Source organism: Triplophysa rosa, linkage group LG20 (genome assembly GCF_024868665.1).
Source record: "Triplophysa rosa linkage group LG20, Trosa_1v2, whole genome shotgun sequence".
Taxonomy (NCBI): domain Eukaryota; kingdom Metazoa; phylum Chordata; class Actinopteri; order Cypriniformes; family Nemacheilidae; genus Triplophysa; species Triplophysa rosa.
In genome coordinates this window covers 12,862,266-12,882,537 of record NC_079909.1, presented here as the reverse complement: position 1 = coordinate 12,882,537, position 20,272 = coordinate 12,862,266, and the positions used below count along the sequence as shown (strand labels likewise).

Here is a 20,272-nt window from a genome sequence, read left to right as displayed (position 1 = left end):
GAACACTTGCACTGGATAGGCCTTTATTAGGATTTGTTTGTCATCTAGATTTTATCATGTGAATACCTATTCAGTCCTCAATCGTTCATTCTATCTATGCTTTTGAACTTGCATGCACTCTGGATCAGCTGTTTATTCAAACACCTATAAAATTTTAATGGCAATGTCCTCATAAAATTACTCATTGAAAATGAGAGAAATAAATAATAAATACAATGCCTGTTGGAATTCCATTGGGTTACATAATTACGTAATCTTATGAAGTTTGTCTTGAAATAGGCCTAAAGGTATCTGATGTAGTTCAAAAAGAAAATCTGTTTTTGTTGGTATATATCTTTATCAGACAAATTTATTAGAACACACAAAAGGAAATATTTTATAATTTTTCACTTTTCCAGCTGAAACCTGATGTAAAATGAGTGTAACTCACACATATCGCGCTTGATACTTATGTAGGATAGAACGTTCTGTTAAAATCTTCCACAGCTGTGCTCTTCAGAAGACTGAGATCATTTTTGTACATACATTTTGTAAGCATAAAAAACATTGAATTGTCTTGAAGCATGTGAGGTACAATAAACAAATGTGCAGAGATTCACCAGTAAAATTACAAACAGATGGTTAAAAATTATGCTTGACAGTGATTAGCATTCATCTGCAAGACATGGCTTCAAAGGAAAACTCAAAATAAATATTTGTTAACAATGTTTATGCAGTTACATCCACATAGATGACTGTCCGTCCATGCATCATCTCTCCCTTTCTCCTAAGTGCTTTATTTGAAACATTTCACTCGGGCACCCCTGTTTAAACTATAATTCGTATACTTTGTATTTTCATAGAAATAGTAATTTCATATGTTTTGGGATTCTAGTTTTATACTATGATCAGTGAGAAACGCACTAAAATGCAGGCTTTTTTTCTTTCATTCTTCAATACAGTCAGCTGTAAGATCCAATTCTATGGCAGAAACAAACCAAACAAGCATCTTTCATCATCCACACACATGCTGTACCACACACACACACGCACGCACGCACGCACGCACACACACACATTCATCTATCATTGATTCATTTAGTGCAAATGACAAGCAAGGCATCAACTCTGCAGTTCCCTAGACCATTTCAGCCTCTGAGCACCCGTGACTACACCGTGTTTTATTCCTTTCTATAGTCCAGTGTATTTTATACAGAGACTCCTGGGCAGAAGCTGTGCATCCAATGGAATATTACATTATACGAGTCCTCGCCTGTCTTCCATACAATAGGGCAGAATAAGACATTGTAGGGAAGATTCTGAGCGTTGATCTTCTCAAGGTCTGTGAGATGTCTGTTCTTTCATTCCTGACGTTTTTACTCATTTTCACTGACCACTTATTGCAAAAGCTTTGGTATTGTAACCTGTAAAAACATAAAGAGTTAAACATGCTCATAAACATATACAAAGAGCAATACAGCACCAGTCAAAAGTGATGTGGAGTTGATATCTTGGCTTTTTATTTAAATATATTAATAAGATGTTTTAAAAATGTTGTAGTTATGTTGCATTGTAGTACTTTGGGTATAAACTGAAGCTCAGCTTTAAGGAGGCTTAAAATCTTTTCGGAAATATTACACAAGAGGATCAACAAATATTAAAAATATATAAAACTGTTGTCAATGTTTACTTTATTTTTTAAGAGCTTTTTGTTTTCTTTGCATTTTTGTGTACATTTGTAATAAAACCCATATATGCTGTTGTTTGCTTTTTTGCCAAATAATTTTGGACAATAAATACCTTAAAAGTTTAGTGTTTTGTCCGTATAATACAATACACCTCATATTTTGATGGTCTAATTAGAACTGCGTGAGCATCTAAAGGAGCAATGTGGATATTTTAGCGGCATCTAGTGGTGAGGTTGTGAATTGCAACCAATGGTCACTCTCCCTCCCTTTCGAAGCACTACGGCAACTGACACAGGACAAACATGTCTTCACATTTTTGCTTCTATGCCGAAGGAGATAACGTTTTTACGAAACATTCTCTGTAGAGTAGTTTGTCCGTTTAGGGCTACAATAGAAACAACATGGCGAATTCCATGTAAGGGGACCCGCGGTGTATGTAGATAGAAATAGCTCATTCTAATAAAACAACAACACTTCATTATATAAGGTCTTTTTACACCTCTGAAGACAGTTATGTATATTATATTTCATTTCTGTTAATAGATCCTCCAAAAAATGACACACAGCACCTTTAAAGCAAAAATAATTGTACAAATACCCCATCGGACATCGCTTTTGGCCACTACTGTATAAACATATACACATTACATTAGTATGACATAATTTATACAAACTTCTCTGCTTTTGAATTAATCTGAAAGCTACAGGACGCTTGTTTTGATCAATATTGATTATTTTTTACCTTTTTGAGCTGTTTGATATTGCTTCCCCTAATGGAAGATAGAAGTTGGTCCCTTGAGTTTTGAGTTCCACCTCTTCCACCCGTCTTATCCTCAAGCTTCCTCTTTGAAACCGGTGTTAGGGAGTTCTTCAAAAAGTCTCCATCCAGCATTGGAGGCGGAGGTGGTGGTGGGCCTCCCGGTGGTGGAGGAGGTGGTCCACCCCCAGGTCCGCTACCTCCTTTTTTATGCCTCAGCTTAGGTGATGGAGCAGGTGATGGTATGGGAGATGGTAGAGGAGATGCTTTCGGAGACACTTTGGGGGAACCTTTACCAAAGCCAGTTTTGGGAACCTCTAATGAGTCCTTCTTATCTCCTGCTCCTTGTGCTTGGGCTTGTTTTTGTTCCTGAAGCCTTTTTTGCCTCTGACGGTCCATATTGCGACTGAGAATATTAGTCATGGTCATACGAGGACCAGCCAACTCAAAGTGATAGCCCAGTTTTAGAAGAGTTGTGTTCTCTTTCAAGATTTTGGTCATCTCCATCTCTGACTTTCCTCCAATTATGTGTCGTTGGTTGTGGAAACGTAGTTCAGTAAGAGCGGAGTTGTGCTGGAGGGCGTAGATCAGCGCCATGATGCCTTTGCTTGTTAGTAGATTGGAGTCCAGATTGATGCTAGTGATGCATTTGTTATTGCGTAAGGTGTCCGCGATAGCATAAGCCACATGGTCATCGGCGCGGCAGTTAGCCAAAGAAAATGCTTTGATGTGGGTGTTGTTTTTCAAGGCCTCCGCAAACTGAATAAGCGTTTTGGTTTTTATGACTTCGGAATTGTTTACGTTGAGTGCAGTCATCCCCGGGTCATCACGACGAACTTTCTCCAAATCTTCATCAAACATACTTGCTGACTCATCTTCCTCCTCTTCTTCTTTAGTCTTGCTTTTTGAAATCGTGTCTGGTATGCAGTTTTCAATCTTCTCTTTTGTGGATTCATGAACTTCGTTTGCAATTTGAATTTGTTCCTGAACATTTCCTCTTCCCTTATCCCTTGAGTTTTCATTATGTGTTTGCAGTGTCTTCTTGTTTTCTCTACCCTTTTCAAACTCTTTAATCTCAGCAGGTCTCTTATCTTCCAAAACAGGGGCCACTTTCTCTTTTCCATTGGACTTTATTTCTTGCTTTTCATCTTTTTCCTCTGTCTCCTCTTTCATCTTGTCTTCAACAACCTGACTCTGCTTTTCTTCTAACTTGAAAGTAGGTCCTTTTGTTTTCACCTCCTCACTTTTCTTCATCTCTTCCCATCTCTCCTTTTCCTTCATTTCTTTATCCTGTAACCTAGAGATCATCTCCTTTGCTCGGCTGTCTGTAGATTCCCTTTTCCGGATGTCTTCTTTTCTGTTTTTCTCTTTACTGTCCTCCTTTTTCTCTTGCAGCTTGGATATTAATTCTTTAGTTTTGCTACTGCTACTTTCTCTCTTCTCTCTCCTGTCCTTAAGTTTAGTGCCATTGTTTTGTTCTTTCTCCTTGATGTCTCCTTTTCTCTCACTTTCCTCATCCTTCTTGGAAAGAGAGACAAATTTATCATCTTTGGTCCCCTCTGCCACTCTGCTGTTCCTGTCCTCCATTTTAACGTCACATTTAGGTAAGGAGGAAGGGCTGGTGATGCTGGATTGTCGTTGAAGTTCTCCATCTCTGCTATCAGACCTAGAGAAATTATTTTCCTGGCTGAGGCCCATTTTACGGAGATACTCTTGTTTACGGCTTTCCCTCTTTGGCTCCCCCTGAGGATGAAACAAATATCAGTTATAGAGAACTCGATAACCTGAGCTCTTTTGGCTTGCCATTTACAAGGGTCACATATCAAATAAATACTGGATATTCCTTTGGGAATGTAGGGTGGGAAGAAATAACATCATAACGTTGAACTCACAGTACGTCACTAGACAGAGACGGCTGCACAAAAGGTGTACGCAGTGCATGCGCACTGAATGTTTACATTATGCATTCAACAGTCGGTTGTTACACAGTGAACATGTAAACTGACACAGTGGCTGAGTGTTTAATTTGTGAGCCAAACTGTTTTGCAGTGGAAAGCTCAAGGCTTGGCAGTCTTGTCCTTAAAAGGCAGTGAGTAAAGGAGCGACCAGCCAAGCAACTGAAGTCTTTAACATCTGAACTATTATTTAAATCTTAGTTGCATTTCTGTTCTTTACAATGTCCTCAAAGAAAAAATCTTTAATGCAAAAAGACACAAAAGCCCCATAAAACGTTTGTCTATAAATAATGAAAGCCACTCTGTTGAACTGAAGTAGAAAATCCAACCACCCTCTCACTGGTTAGGTAGGCTACTTTGTAAAAGTTGTAAAAAGTAGGAGTAAAACAGATTTTTTAAAAAGGTCCTTTTTACTATAAACATTATAGGCTACAGAAGACGAAGAACATACAACAATTGCACATCCACAAACACTGACAAAAATATTAAAGTAGCTATATTGTTAATGATTATTTATTCTTCACATTTCTTTTACGTGAATATATTGACACCAATCGGCATGTTAAGACAAATAAGTCAGATATTCATATTTTTTAGTAAATTATTGAAATGTTTGTATACCTCTGTGGATGGGGTCCTCTGAAAGCTGCCTCTAAAATCATCAGACCTGCTACCCAACTGTGAACCCTTCTTAACTGGCGATGTTTCTTTTACATCCGTTTGGTCCACGATTATTAATTCACTCGGGTCTGGATCCGGAACGACCGAAACTTCTTTCTGCAGCTCCTCCATCTCTTCAGGCGACAGGTTTGACAGTAAATTGTCGAGGTCCGGGTCCTCGCTCACCTGTCGCCCGGTTTTAGTGAGCCCCCTCACCTTCCTCCTGGACATAGTGGCGTTGAATGAAGGATTTCCACAAACTTATCAAACTTGTTGCAGATATCCAATTTTTTATGTGGCCTTTATTTTTTTAATAAATCCATGAATTAACAGCGAGGAGGAGAAAGAGTCCAATTGAAGACCCGCTGGATGTAAAGAGGAAACAAGGCAAGTAACGCACAGGACGTGATGGACTATCAGCGCAAGTTTGTGGCGCTTGGACATTCCTTGAAATCCATCGCGAGCGCATGACCATATTTAGATGTGGGTACATAGTCCTTTAAAGGCAATTGGGAAGGCATGGTTTACTAAAACTCAAAAGCATCCAAGAAACTGTTACTTCCTATTTGTCACCAAAGGAAATCAGGCTTGCAGCACAGACCATTTTTCTTACGTGAAAAAGAATTTGGTTAGTAATAACAGGCGGCTGTAATTTTTCAAGAATCCTTTATGGTTCAATGGTACTCAATTAAGCCGAAATAAAAGGCTCTTATTATTAATAACAATAATAAATTATGAATAACAAGTATTGCTGTTTAATATTGATGCATGTTGATTTCATATAGAGCAACAACCGAAACAGCATCCAAAGTCCAAGCTGTTTTTATTGTAAAAAGAGAATTACGCAATACGTCTTGATCAGTCTTCTTCTGATCGTTAGTGCAAACACTAATTTATCGTTTACCTTTATTCCAAGTTTAAAACACTTGTTAAGGCTCCACATTGTACAAATTTATCTGATAGCTTTGTTTCTTTGTACTTCACATTCCAAAGTGAGACATACATTAGCATTTGCTGCATATACATAGAAAAAAACACAGTTAACTATGCATTAATTTAAATAACTTACATGTTATTTAAACAGTTAACAAACCATCACTACTAATATTACTCATATGAGATGCGGAGGTAGTAGAAACAATTTCAAAATCAAAACAAATGTACCTTAAAATTTCAACATTTAATAAAACAATAATTCATATAATTTTCCATTTAAATGTGTCATCAATTTTACAAATCTACAGAGGGCTCTGTAAGGACATAACGCAAAATAAGTGAATGTGAAATGATAATCTGAAAGTATTATGTATAAATGTAACTCCTTACAGTTGATCCTGCAAATGGCACTGAATGAACATATCACAAAGTGGTTTGGCTGGTTTTGAGGATACAATGAAAAATAAAATTAATGTTCTTATCATATCTCTTATTTACATACTGCATGTTAGTGTGAACTGTGTACTACATGACTTTATGCTAATGATGCACTTGACATGCTTGGAATAGCAGTCAAACAAACACATTTAAAGTGATCCAGCAGGGAGAGACACATAAGTAAGTCTATTGCAGTGCAGGTACAAACCTCCTCTTATTTGGCTGAACAGAGATCAATATCCCAAAACTGTCAACCTTTTGTCCCTTCTGTATTTTTCAGGTCATTGTCGCCAAGAACATATTTTTTTACTGTCCATTTCGGAGGGTTTGACAAAACATAATGGCACATAGAGCAAAGCGACCCAATCTGTTTAATGTCTTTTGAGTCTGTGAGTTGCTTTATTTGCAAGGGCGAAGGTCTCACTGATTAGTGGTATGTGAAAGCTGTACATCAAAGGAGGAAATGCTCCTAAGCGAGGCCATCCAGGGTCAGTTCATGCTCCACAAATGAATCAAGAAATAAATAACATAAATCAAGAGATTCCCAAATTCCCTACACGGTTCCACTGTATGGGTTATCATTTACTGCTTACACTCCTGCTTTCTCAGTGCCCTGGGGAGGGGAGTATGGTGGGGGAGCTGAAAAAAGAACAATAATACAACTCAGAGAACAATCTCTTATTTCCAAAACAAATCATAGTGTACAAGAAAAGAATGTTTTTCAACCACATTACTTCCAGTAACCCACATTGCTACTTTTATGTGTTTTCCACAGACTATTACCCAAATAAACAGCACAGAGATAGTGTGGTGCAGACCATTGTGGACGACAGAAAAAAGCTGTTTATACTTTGCAAATAAGGGGATGTTACTGAAAGGAGCAGGCTATTATGACTCCATTGGCTGTACTATGCAAGGCATCATGCCATGTTTTTACAGACACTATATGATCTTTAAAAGTTGTCTACCTGCTTGACTGTATCCTGCATCAGGAGGATAAGAAGGATAAGGACCCTGGGGCATCATGGGATACTGATGAGGGATACCGGGATACTGCGGCACCATTGGATATGCAGGGTAATGTCCAATGGGTTTACCATAAGCATCACACATGGGCTCCACAGGATAGGTGGCCATGGGAATGTGCTGGGCTGAAATTGAGACTCAAGTTAGTAATAGACCGTTGCTTGTTTTCCTTTTAGAGATGTACCGTTAGTCATGCACGCATCTCAATAGGTGCATTTCAAAGTCAGCATTGTGCTTTTTCTTAAAAAAAGGAGTATTCTAATAAAAAGAGTATTCAAACAATGCAATGCAGTTGCATGACTAAAAACATTTATACATGCAACTGCACATTTGATTGTCTCTGCAATATATATTTTTTAATGTTTAATAAATTCAGAATACACGGTGACTAGAAAAACTTGTGACTTGTGTTGCGTTTACCTTCATAAGGGGTTCTACCACGTTGCTGTCGGCGCTGGTACAGATAACAACAGGAACACATGAAGCAACAGACCATGGTTGCTATGGCAGCCACAAAAAGCAGGATGGATGAAGCAATGCCAGCAAGGGTGGAGGGGCTGTGAGGAGGAGGACAGAAAACTTCACTGATGTCAACGAATACTCACTGATTTAAGCCTAGTCAACAGTCAAGAATCTCTAATAAAATTAATAATAAAACATAGTCTACGAAAAACTATAACGCACATAATGAACTACAGATTCTATTCTGCATAATGACTATAAATTACAGTTTTTAATGGTTTCAGTTGTTTGAGATAACTATCCTGGTTCGAATTCCCTCACAGTCTTTATGTTATGTTGGTGTGCGGTCATATACCTGAGATGGAACAGCATGCAGCGTTTCTGTGCCGCCTCGGTGATCATCTTAAAGCCGTCCAGGCAGCAGTAGCGGTGATGACAGTTCCCGCAGCAGAACGTTATGAGTGGGCAGTCAAAACCATTGTGCCAGGTACCATTTTTGTCCACATACCACAAACAGTCCTCATTTGCACTGACTGCACACACAGAATTAAATAAACAAAGGTGGCAAAACCACAGCAAAATGCTAAAACAGGGAAGGATCTTTCTGGCCCATTATAAAATATGTTTAAACCATCCCAAAAAAGTTTAATGATTGTTCAATGACTGCTATTAAGTTTTACCTGCTGTGAATAGAATTTGGGAATTTATTAGTCCCTTATGCAGAATTGCAAAGAGACTGAAACAATAAATATGTGTATAAAGTAATATTCAGTATGTATTATGTATTATTATCGTCATCACACGCATTTGATCAATTACACAGATAATAGGCTAGTAAAAAATGAAAACTAGTACATTTGTCATTTGAGAAAGTTAAATCCTAAAGCACACAATCATCATAAACAATCTAAAACATATACTCTCAAACATTCTCAAAATCTTGTTGTTTATTGTATTTTTTTAGCAAAAGTGTGGGTCAGTTGCCCACCTGCTTAAAAATGTCAACACTAGTAGATTTGCGTGACCCACCAACACAGAATACTGCGGTTGTAAACAAATGCAGCCTTATTTGACTTTATAAATGAAATTTATTAAAGAGATTTGAGACATTTTGCGCATCAAGCAAATATTCAGAAATCTGTAACCTTATTATTCGTACGGCAACTATAGATATACAGTATCTTGCATTATAGAGAAAAAGACGAGATGTAACTTATGAGTAAAAGGGTCTTTCTACAACATGCTTGTTTACGGCAAACAAAACCTTATAAACAGGCAAACATTTAAAAAGAAATACTGCTGGTGATATATATAATAGCGCAATATTAATCTCGTTCACGTGTGTGAATTATTTCCCCAAACAAGGCCTATGAAGAAACTAGCAGCATCGTCTTACCCTGCCAAGCCGAGAAGATAACACAGAAGAGCGGTACAATCAAAGCGTACAAGGACATCCTTGCATCCACAACACTATCCGTTAAATCAGATGAAAATTGGTTACATCTGCATCTTCTGAAAAGAAAACTTTAAATGATAACGTCTGCCACGTCTCGTACGTACAGATTACGCAGCTTCGTGATCAACATGCGATCCGTGTTGAATGACACATCGCCCGTGACGCTACACGCCGGGAGGTCGCGTAAAGCCCCGCACGCCAAACCTTCAGTACCAGCATCCTTGTTATAGTATAAAATAAACCAAAGGAAATATATTTATCTGAGATATGCGTTCGCCTCTATGTCGTATAATATATATCCTGCATACTAAATTAAGACTTAAACTGAATTATGGAGTAAAATAAATTCAAGTAGAAAAACAAAGCCTGTTGTGTCTCTCAGCCCTTATGCACATACGGTACATTACTGAAATAATGATCTCGCTACACAATAGGTTTATAATGCCAAAAAAATTAAAAACCCTAACACGTTTAATAAAAAAAATCATTTTAACATGTTTAAATGTTAAACTACTTAGTTATTTTCATTTTTGCTCCCTTTTTACTAAAGGCTGTGACATCTGTGAGTTCACATTTTTTTGTATTCAGCAACTAGATCTTAAAAAGGCAGGCATACTATTGTAAATATTTGGACTGGTTTTGCATTGTTTGCAGAATAGGAATTTGTATAAACGAAAACTGCAATTACAGCAAAATAAAATAATGTATTGATGTTGATGTGTAAAATGGTAATGTAAAAATGTTGAAACTAGATATACTGACATTTAAAAAATAGACCCTAGTAGGCCTTTTATTTTGACATTTATTGTCATACTCTAATGGAGACTGTTACTAATAAACTGTGTGATCACCATGGCAACACTGGGTTTTCATGCTTACCCAGCAGAGTGTAGACAAAGGCCATGCTTATAAGACCAGGTAATGACAAACAACATAGATCATTTTAATAAGGCCGCCAACAGTTCCAACTTCTTTTAAAGTTCATCTGTCAGAAGTATTTCGCCTTCCTCTACAGAAAGATTTTGTAACCCACATGATTTAGTAAAGTGAGAAGATACAAACAGACAACGGTTGATACTTTAAAGCCATTTCTATGTCGTTATCAGTCCCGTTGCAAAAACTGAGTCATTCAACCCCTGTCATGACACCAGACAAATGCACCAAAGCACAGTAGTGTTTTGATAACTGTGACATCCATTTCATTTCCAACGCTGTCCCGTCTGGGGTCTGTCACTCTTGTTCTTCTCTTAGGAAATGTTCATTTCGTCCCTTAATAAAACAGGGAGAGGCATGTAAACTCATTAGACTAGTCCTCTTTTAGGTTGGGGATCAGAAGTGCTGTCCAAAAGGCTTTCCAAGGCCACTCAAATGTTCAAAGTTTGGAAAAAGATGACTGAGTGGTAAAGACTGAAACGGACAAGGAGCTGAAGTCAGTTAGTGATACAGGTCATATACCAATGGACTGCAACACTCTTCTCTCTACTTCATTCAAGTGGCTTGAAAACATGCTATAGCAAGGCTGCTGGGCAAACTGAGTGAGGAAATCTGTCATATAAGCCTGTGGAGAAAGGCAGAAAGACAGTAGTATAATGGCATAGTAGTAGTGTCATGAAGCACAGCATGTAACACATTAATAATGATTAATTATAAAAATCAGAATTTTAAATGTATTTTTATTCTCATTTAACTACAAATGTATTCATTTTTACCTTTCCCCTTTTCATTTCACATTTAATACAGTACTGTCTTGTACATTCTCATTCTATTGCTATAAACTAAATACTTTGGCTATATTATAAAGGCTTAAATAAAGTTATAACAAAACGATAGCTTATATACTAGCTTACCTGGAGGTCAATTTGATATATAGGATCTTTTAGAGCATCTGGATCTTCATCATCATCATCCTCATAATAATCATCATCTATGGGGAAATGTCAAGTCATTTTAATGTTTGTTGCAAAGAAGCTTTAACAGAAACACCACAGTAAGTTTTCTTTGTTGTTAAAAACACAATCACATAGTAATCCACCAACTGAACTACTTTACTAGTGAATACTCGTTTAGTGAAATATTCCATCTTGCAGTTGTTTTTACACTTTCTTTGATTGCTTGGCCCCAAAAAAGAACAAGATCTCCTCTTGGTGGTCTCTTATGAAGGTGTCAAATTGTACTAGGTGTAACCCGTATACCTTTGTGCATTGTGCATTTCCCCTCCTTTACTTGTTATTTTTCATTTGATTTTTACCAACAATCCCTAACCCAGACAGAATACAGCTTGTATTTATTCGACATAGATGCATTACAGAAGATGCAAGGAATGCAAGTTCCTGCCTTGGACAAGCAGTGGTAAGAAATGCATGGTGCCTTTATAGGCAAATTGTAAGTCATCAAAAGCAATTTAATTTGTTAAACCAGTTGTGATACTTGAACCTCCTTTTTCAAGCAAAATCTAATGCGGTTCTCTGGTGTACACACAGGCAAAAGCAAACTTGTGAATTTGGGTCCACAAACAAAATGCTTTGACACAATAAAGCTACGACCAAAACCAAACTTATCTGAATTGAATCCTGCAAATGTACTTCTGTGCTAGTTACATGAAATCATACCATATTTGTTGGACGCAATGAGATCAGAAAGGAGCTGTCCTGCTAGCCCTTCATCTTCCTCCTCATCGTCATCATCATCATCATCCTCCTCCGCCACATCATCCCACATTCCTCCTGAGTCTACAAAACAACCAAACATTTCTAAACACTGTTTTTATTTATTAATACTTCCAGGGCCAATCATGTAACACATGAATCCACATGTAATCCTGTACCTTGGGTCCAGTCTGCTGGATTTGCTCTGTTTGTGTTAGCCTCCACGACAGAGGACAGTTCATTGACAATGAGTTTGAAGATCTTCACCAACAAAGGAATGTTGGTCCACCGCTGTGGGTCTGAGGCAAGAGTAACAGACCTGTCATACACCTTAGACAATATAATACATTACACACATTTTTCAACAATGAGATAGAGATTAACATAAACAGGCTTACTCTTGGCCGATTTGGAACGTGTACAAATGCCCTCGTCAGGATTAAAAATTTCATCTCCTTTGACGACAATATCTTGGAGACGCTTGTCATTTGTGTTGAGACCGTGCTGGAGCAGTTTACACAAAGCAACAGCGCTGTGAACGGAACAACCAAGATGTTATTTCACCGGAAGATCTGAGGTCTTTAAACAAACTGATGATAAGATTGGAAAGCCTAACCTGACTTTGCCTTCATACTGGCCGTAGAACAGATGCTGGCGACTCATCCACTCAGCCATGACAAACTCGAGGGCAGGTTTCCCCGTGGGACCCGGAAGACTGCATAGGAATTCCAGCAGTGGCTCCAATTGAGAATGAACCAGATGGGCAAAAACCATGATCAGGGACTGTAAATAAAGATTGAGAATGTGTTTCACACTTCACTTGAGCCATCAACTCCAAGTGAATTCAGATGGCTGAATAAGAAAGGAACTTCAAATAGCTTCAGTGACCACATCTGTGATGTCATAAGATCCAACCTGCTCGACAGATGCCATATTTAAGATTTTTTAAGATTATCCAACATCTGCAGGAAGTTTTTGAAAATTGTCCTTTTTCACAATGGCTTAAAGGTGCAATGTGGAGATTTTAGCGGAATCTAGTGGCGAATTACAACCAATGGCTCACACCATTGGAAATTAGGGTTTCCAACTAAACATTTATTTGTTTCATAAGTAATCCATGGTGTTTTCATGAACATCTTATTTAATTTCTAAACAAGATTATATAAATCTAAACATGACGTAATCATCATTCCTTGAATCGCTCTCACAGACTAGAAGAATCTAGAGTCACGAGAACCTGTTTCTGTCGGACATGTCCGATTTGTGAACCGTCGAACCGGTTGCCGGTTCACGAATCGCTTCTTCTGACACGAACCAGTTGCAACAGCTTTCGATTCAGCAGTACACGAACCGAAGAGCCGCTTCTTTCGGACATGTCCGACTCAGAACCGATGATACTGCGCATGCATGTAATTTTAAAAGCAGATAAAAAGCGTCAAAGTCAGATATTTTTATAAAACAGAGGTGTGATACTATAAAACACATTGGAAAGATGTTTAGGACTTTATTACTGCCTTATCACTGTAAGTAAACCAATCTGCAGCGCCGTTTACGTTCATGCCACTGCTAGAGCGGTTCTCGTTCTCGAGTCAAGAGCCGGTTGCAACAGCTTTCGATTCAGCAGTACACGAACCGAAGAGCCGCTTCTTTCGGACACGTCCGAGTCGGTCGTGAGTGAGAACCGATGAGCTAATGATAGTGAGCATGGCATGCGTGATTCACCGTGAGGCTACAGAACAGTGTGGACCACTGATGCTGTGCTAATGTTACGAGCGCACGTGAACCGAGGACTTAAAATATATGGAGCAATCTGGCAAAGCGTAAGTTCATTTAATAACACATAAATCGTATTGAATTATGCATGGATCATATAGTTTCTGTAAAATGCTGATGAAGATTAAATATTCACTTTTTATCTTTAAGACTTAAAATGTCATAGTTTGCTGCTCTTCACTGTGCCTATTTGGGTGCTTTAGTTGCAAAACGTATGTGTAAGAAACGTGTCAGATCATGACGTGATGTGTTAAACTGACAGAAGTTACAATTACTGGTTTTGGTTTATATTTGAATGTGCCGAGTGCATTTTCATCCCAGCCAGTCGGGATGATACTAGAGTCTAGACTTGACGCGTTTCGTCAGGGCGAGTGACGTCATTACGTCAGAGCGTAAGAGAATCGGTGAACCGGTCTTTTGAACCGGTTCATTGAAACGAACTGTCCGAAAGAACCGGTTCGCAGAAAAGAGCCGGACTTCCCATCACTACGATCTACTCGTTTTTCCACATGAAATAACAACCGGAAGAAATCCCAAATTTGCAGGTCGTACATGTGCGAGTACTTGTGAAAAAAAATCATGCTGTCTTGAAAACTGGTCACAAAATGTGTTTTGGTCGCAGTCTGGAGCACTGATATAATTGTTTTTAATGTTTTGGCAGATGGTCATCTAGCAAACTGATATACCCCAACCCCCGCCTTCCCCCCCCCCATGTCATCGTCCATCGCGATGTCTCACTGTAGGCATCGTCCGATGCCAATTTGGTAGACATCGCCCAACCCTAGCTCATTTTAGGGTAATAAAACATAATGCTTCATTATGTAAGGTCCACCGTATTATATTGCATTTCTGTCAGTAGATCCTCAAAAAAATTACACACTTGATCTTTAACGGTTTGGCACAACATTAGTTTTAATTTTTGGGTGAACTGTTCCTTTAAGGCTGTATCTGTACCACTCACCATACCTGCATCACACTGAGGGTCTCAGCTTGCTGCATTTTGCTGAGGATGGCACGCAATATTTGGTCCAGCTGATCAGCCAACTGGGTGCCGGCCCGAGTGATGAGAGTGGACACCAGTCGACCCACAAAAGCAGCGGTGAACTCAGATGTGCGGGGGTCCAGGAGCTGACTGACAACCTGCATGACGTACCAAACCCCACTGTGGCCTTGTTCATCTTGCCATTGGGCGATTTGCTCCAGTCCCACGGAGACATAAGCCCTCAAGCATTCACCACCATTCTGGAAAAAACACTCCTTAGTATTTTATGAATAAGCTTCAGAAAGTGTAGATACAGGAGACCAACGCTACCTGCATAGTGGTGTTATCATCTGTGCGTAGTGTGCACTGGGCAACAGCTGGAAAAGCTTGGCACACGAGCATGTCGGACAGCGGGGGCTTGGTGTTGCGAACAACTGTAGTCAAAATGTCTATGGATGTCTGTTACAAAATATTATAAACATAATCATAAAAATGAACAACAGTCTAGTATTAGAGAGAGAGATAAACAGTTTACAGCACTTACAGCACAAAGGCCAGATGGGATTTTATCTGGTGGTGCCTGCATGATGCTAACAAGAGTAGGAATGAGGCGCATTTGCATTGGTCCTTGGCAAGCTTCGATCTGGGCAAGCTCCTTAAAGATGTCCTGCGCTAAAGACGCCACCACAGGATCTGACAAAAAAGGGACCTTATTACCCCATGTAATCTCCAAATCTAAAATGTGAAGGATACTGGCTACAAAATGACTGTACCGTTACTGTACTTAAGGAAGATAGCGATGGTGAGAGGACAGATCTTGTTCTCCGCACTCGTGGTGAAAGCAGGATCCACCGTGCAAACAATACAGAGGGTCTCCATGACTAAAGTCAGGACCTCAGAGCTAAACTGAGCGGCGAGCTGCACTAGCCCTTCCAAGACACTGGGCAGGAACGGCTGTAGGACGTGTGTACTCTCAGACAGCTTCAGCTGATCGCAATACCTGCAAACCAGGTCAAAAACTGTCATCACTGAAAATGAAATGAGAGTTTGCATACAAGGGCACAAACAAAGTCGTGGGAACTTGCACATACGAGACGAAAGAGAAGCAAATTACCCCCAGATAGCTCTCACGGCAGAGATCCGAACAGAAGGCGGCTGGCTCTCGTGCAGTCCGCTTACTGTGGCTTGAAGGAACTGCTGTATGAGTTCTGGGGACATCGCTGCAGTAAAACGACTGGCTGCCCATAAGGCCCGACCCAACAGGAAAGGAGAGGCTGCTGAGAGGTGAATAAAATGGTGATCAGCTGCGGTTATTACTCTTATATTATTCATTTCACCGAGACCAAATAATTAGATTGTCAAATGATGACAGTGTAGTAGCTACCTGGTAAGTTTAGGTCAGCAAGGATGACATTGGCAAGGAATCCATGCATATCAAACTGAACACGTCCATTCTTTACATTTTCTGTGATGATGGTTTTGACCGAGCCCAGGGCCAGCATACAAGCTTCATGCACCTTCCACCTGCACACCCAAGAGGAGTTATCAATGAAAAGCCACATTAAAACAAAAAGCCATTTAATGTTTCATCTTTACCAGTGTTCACTGCCTGCATTTTTGGCTTGCTCTGCCTCCTGGAGGTGACGCGTGGCAGCCGCAGCTAATGCCGCAGCACTCTCGTTCTGAAACTCTGCAGCAACCGCCTGACAGATGAGAAACATCTTCGAAATAACCGAGAGAACTTGGGGGAATCTAACATCTGTAAAAAATGCTCAGAGTTCTTACAAGCAACAGATCCTGTGCCGAAATCCGAACGGAGTAAGAAAAAGTATCGTCATCTTCATCCTCGACGAACTGCTGAGGATTGGCCGTCCACACTTTGATCTGTCCAACAGACAACATAGGACATGGATAAAACTATACAGAAGAACTACAGGATGTGAACAAAACACTCATGCCTCTCACACACCTGATCTTCAGTGATCTGCATGTAGAGGATGATGTAATAAATGAGCTCTGGTAGAGCTTTCTTCACTGTGCTCTTGAACTTCTTGTTCTCCAACAGTGTGTGGACAAACTCAAAGATGCTGAACACCAGGTTCTCAAAACCAAGGACCTCGCCTGTACACAAAAAAATTAGGGGTCCACAAAAGTGTAGATAACAATGATGATTCACCAAAACAAAAAGTGCAATATACCATCCGAGTCAACTGGATCGTCCACTTCTTCTGTGTAGTTGACCTCAGTTCTCACATAAGTAGAGTTTATTAAGAAAAATACGGTGACTGATATGACTACAAACTTATTAGATACTTCTATTTAGCAATCTTCATAATGTACAGATGCTACGCTCTTAAAAATAAAGGTGCTTCACGATGCCAAATTTGTCCAAATGGTTCTATAAAAAACCTTTAACGTGCAAAGAAGTTTTCTGTTTCACAAAAGGTTCTTCAGAAAAAAAGTTCTTCAGATTAGGAAAAGGTAAGAAAGAGATGGTTGACTGAATGGTGAAAAATGAACTATGGCATCACTGTGAAGAACCTTTAAAGCACCTTTATTTTTAGAGTGTAACATTAAAATTAGCTAATAATCAACAACGAAAGCATTATATAAGCATTTTTATGAATGGATATAAAGAGGCGCTCTCTGTCAATGTATTCCACACAATAGGAAGGATCTGCTGCATGGAGGACACCATAGGTTTAGGAAAGTTCTTTACCAGAGCTGTTACCGCCTATGAAGAGATGAAATACAACATAAGATACATATCTTGTTTTAGAAAAAAATATCGGAGAAAACAATGCTTATCTGCTGAGATAAGAACTAGTCACCTTTAAGACTTCCATCTTCAATCCACTGTCTGAAGTGGGTCCATCTGGTATCTGCAATGCCTGTATAAAGGCCTCGGTGAACTGCTGCACCACTGGGAAGATCAGAGTATTGGCAGCACCCTAAGATGAAACAATGTGTCAATTTGACATGTTTAAAAATGTTAATTCACTATTTGAAAAGTTTACCTATGAAAAGAAGTATTTCACTGAAACGTCACCTTTGCTACCTCATCAATAGCACAGATGAGATTGGCACAGGTTGTAAAGATCTCAACTGATCTGGATCGGGTACGAATACTGTAAACCTGTAAAAGCAACCAATAAAATCCCAACTGTGCTTTATCATTCATCAAAATTCATCATACATTTCAAGCAAAACTAACAGAAAGATGACGTGTTGCTAAACTGAGCATAATACCTCTGCCATGGTAAAAATCTTGTACATCTGAGGCAAAATGACTGGTGCAACGTCCGGCATCTGTACATCTGTCACCTCTCTGGTAAATTCTATGGAATACATCTTCACATATCATATAATAACACAAATGTGTTTTAACGTAATTCATCGCCGCTTCCAAGAGACAATACCTGTGAGCACCCTCATGGCACCATGTACAGCATTAACATCCCCACTGGCCAGCATGTCCATGAGGAGCTTAAAAAGTCCAGGCCAAGCTTCAGGCCAGTCCCAGTGCGCTATAGCAGACAGGGCATAGGCTACACTGGAGCGCACCTTGCTGATGGCCTCTCGCAATCCGCTTGGCAGCAGTTCACGTATCGCTGCTTTAGCCTGAGAAGAAAGGACAAAAATGGAACCAGTTTCAATAGTTCAACGCAAATTGGCCTACATCTTTCCGCACATCTTTGCAGATGCAAGTAAAGATCTTACCCATTCTGTAGTCTCCGGGGGCCTGTATTTCTCTGACTGAGCGCACCAATGGGTCTCAACATACTGCTTTAGAATGACAGAGGCCAGCTGCAAGAGACATGGAGTTAACAGAACCCCTCAATAAACATGTGAGAATCAAAATAATAGCTTTTTTGTGGCAAACATCTGCTCTTACTTGTCGTATCGCAAGAGCTCCATGTGGATCGACAGTAAGCTCTGCCAGATGAACTCCAAACTCTACAAAAACAGATGGACAACATTTGCTGCGTGGAACTTAAAGGGACAGTTGGCCCAAAAAATAAACCAACGTTCTGTCAACATTGACTCATATCATTTCTTCTGCATCAGACAAAAGATGATATCTTGAAGAATGTTGGTAACCAAACAACACTGGACCCCATTGAATCCCATAGTACGGACACAAAACCAAAACGTTTTCTGTTGTGTTCCACTGAAGAAGACATCATATACAGGTTTTGAACAACATGAGAGTGAATAAATGACAACAGAATTTTTAACTAACTTTTCATAAAAGTTCTCTAGAATACATATGTTTATCTATATTAACTACGACCATAAAGTTGGCAAAGTATTCAAGTTCACAAGCATCGTGGAGTCCATGTAATGTAAACGGAGTAGTAAGTACAGTTGGTAATGTATGATTTAAGCACAATACCACAGCAGTGCTGTGTCTCAACATTCATGGATTTAGGCTGGTGGACACGAGACAATGTTACTGCTGACACCCTGCACACATGGGTGAGGCCACAGCCCATGCCGATGTGTTAAACTGGACATATAACATGAAGATGTCTGGTTTCAAAGCCATATTAAAATGCCGTTTATTTTTCAATAACCTCACTAGGTGAAGACAACAGAATGAGGCAAATTCTTTATTACATTTTATGCTTTGGGATAGTATACCTCATAACACAGATCAATGACCACATAAAGTGGGGGGAAACCCTCTCCCCGTTGGATGGAGAGGGTGGGGTGAAAAAGTTTAGGGAAGATGAAACTTGGGCGCGATCCGCAAGTGAAACCCTTTGACTTCAGTAACGTTAACTCACATAAATGATGTGCGCCACATCTCTTGTGTTTTTGAAATAAATTGCCCTATAAATTGTTTTCAGACTATTCATCAACTTACGTTACTGCCATGCGAGTGGGAGTAGAAATGAAATCAAATATAGATAAGTTATAGCAGGACGATTAACTAAAGTGCTCACTTGTAACGCTTGCAATAACAGTATGTATTTTCTTTGATTTGTGCTTGGACTTCACAAGGAACGTTACTGATTATTTTGCACATGGTTTTGCCTAACGTTACTCAATTCAATCCGGCATGTTTAACGAGTCATATTGACTACTCAAATGGGCAAGCTAATAGACAGGCCTTACAAACATGCATTTAAAAGCAAACAAGCATGTGTCCAGGAAGGCCCATGTGTAAAATCTGCAGTTCACATGTTGTGGAAGCATCTAACGTCAGGTCTTACCCTCCGTCACTTCCAACACTTTAATGCGCTCCTCCGCCGCAGCGCGCACCTCTTGAACCGGAGACAGGATGGCGTTCAACGCGTCTATAAGAGTCTCCTTTAGTCCTTTATCCACCTGGTCGAGAGATGAAACCGGGCCGGGACCCGAGGCGCTCATACCCGCCATATTTCCGCCAGTCTTGCTGAGGCTAACGGAGAAATAACCGGGTACCTGACGGAAGGATGCACAGCGCGCCAATGCACTGTTAGGGAGGGACTATCATGAAGTGTTTCCATTCGTGTATGGTTGGTGCTTT

The 20,272-nt window shown here is 39.6% G+C and overlaps 3 protein-coding genes across 3 annotated transcripts; all 3 read right to left on the bottom strand.

Annotated features, from left to right (window-relative positions):
• Positions 1–329: 329 nt before the first annotated feature.
• lmod1b (leiomodin 1b (smooth muscle)) lies at positions 330–5,721 on the bottom strand. The gene is made up of 3 exons (XM_057362747.1): positions 5,001–5,721; positions 2,410–4,167; positions 330–1,403 (listed from the first exon to the last, which is right to left on the bottom strand). Exons 1-3 carry the CDS (start codon positions 5,268–5,270, stop codon positions 1,377–1,379), a joined length of 2,055 nt encoding a protein of 684 aa, XP_057218730.1. The 5' UTR covers positions 5,271–5,721; the 3' UTR covers positions 330–1,376.
• A 124-nt stretch (positions 5,722–5,845) lies between these two features.
• On the bottom strand, positions 5,846–9,727 carry shisa4 (shisa family member 4). Its single transcript, XM_057362748.1, has 5 exons — positions 9,298–9,727; positions 8,257–8,434; positions 7,860–7,996; positions 7,382–7,564; positions 5,846–7,052 (listed from the first exon to the last, which is right to left on the bottom strand). Exons 1-5 carry the CDS (start codon positions 9,353–9,355, stop codon positions 7,003–7,005), a joined length of 606 nt encoding a protein of 201 aa, XP_057218731.1. The 5' UTR covers positions 9,356–9,727; the 3' UTR covers positions 5,846–7,002.
• Positions 9,728–10,071: 344 nt separating this feature from the next.
• Positions 10,072–20,213, bottom strand: ipo9 (importin 9). The gene is made up of 24 exons (XM_057362678.1): positions 19,977–20,213; positions 18,653–18,714; positions 18,478–18,564; positions 18,177–18,378; positions 18,007–18,095; positions 17,807–17,893; positions 17,589–17,708; positions 17,391–17,491; positions 16,956–17,014; positions 16,727–16,878; positions 16,543–16,641; positions 16,354–16,460; positions 16,142–16,281; positions 15,872–16,034; positions 15,531–15,757; positions 15,302–15,450; positions 15,088–15,216; positions 14,742–15,017; positions 12,619–12,785; positions 12,401–12,534; positions 12,182–12,301; positions 11,967–12,086; positions 11,205–11,281; positions 10,072–10,915 (listed from the first exon to the last, which is right to left on the bottom strand). Exons 1-24 carry the CDS (start codon positions 20,140–20,142, stop codon positions 10,805–10,807), a joined length of 3,144 nt encoding a protein of 1,047 aa, XP_057218661.1. The 5' UTR covers positions 20,143–20,213; the 3' UTR covers positions 10,072–10,804.
• Positions 20,214–20,272: the final 59 nt, after the last annotated feature.

What these genes read in the sequence shown, in the direction of transcription:
- shisa4 (XM_057362748.1), bottom strand. Translation starts at nt 9,355, where the DNA reads ATGTCCTTGTACGCTTTGATTGTACCGCTCTTCTGTGTTATCTTCTCG. An exon ending in TGCATGCTGTTCCATCTCAG is followed by an intron (nt 7,997 to 8,256) that starts GTATATGACCGC and finishes TCCTCCTCACAG; the next exon opens with CCCCTCCACCCTTGCTGGCA. An exon ending in TGGTAGAACCCCTTATGAAG is followed by an intron (nt 7,565 to 7,859) that starts GTAAACGCAACA and finishes TCTCAATTTCAG; the next exon opens with CCCAGCACATTCCCATGGCC.
- lmod1b (XM_057362747.1), bottom strand. Translation starts at nt 5,270, where the DNA reads ATGTCCAGGAGGAAGGTGAGGGGGCTCACTAAAACCGGGCGACAGGTG. An exon ending in AGAGGACCCCATCCACAGAG is followed by an intron (nt 4,168 to 5,000) that starts GTATACAAACAT and finishes TTTCATCCTCAG; the next exon opens with GGGGAGCCAAAGAGGGAAAG. An exon ending in ATATCAAACAGCTCAAAAAG is followed by an intron (nt 1,404 to 2,409) that starts GTAAAAAATAAT and finishes ATGTTTTTACAG; the next exon opens with GTTACAATACCAAAGCTTTT.
- ipo9 (XM_057362678.1), bottom strand. Translation starts at nt 20,142, where the DNA reads ATGGCGGGTATGAGCGCCTCGGGTCCCGGCCCGGTTTCATCTCTCGAC. An exon ending in CCCCGGAGACTACAGAATGG is followed by an intron (nt 18,379 to 18,477) that starts GTAAGATCTTTA and finishes CTTTCTTCTCAG; the next exon opens with GCTAAAGCAGCGATACGTGA. An exon ending in GCCGTGAGAGCTATCTGGGG is followed by an intron (nt 15,758 to 15,871) that starts GTAATTTGCTTC and finishes CCTGGTTTGCAG; the next exon opens with GTATTGCGATCAGCTGAAGC.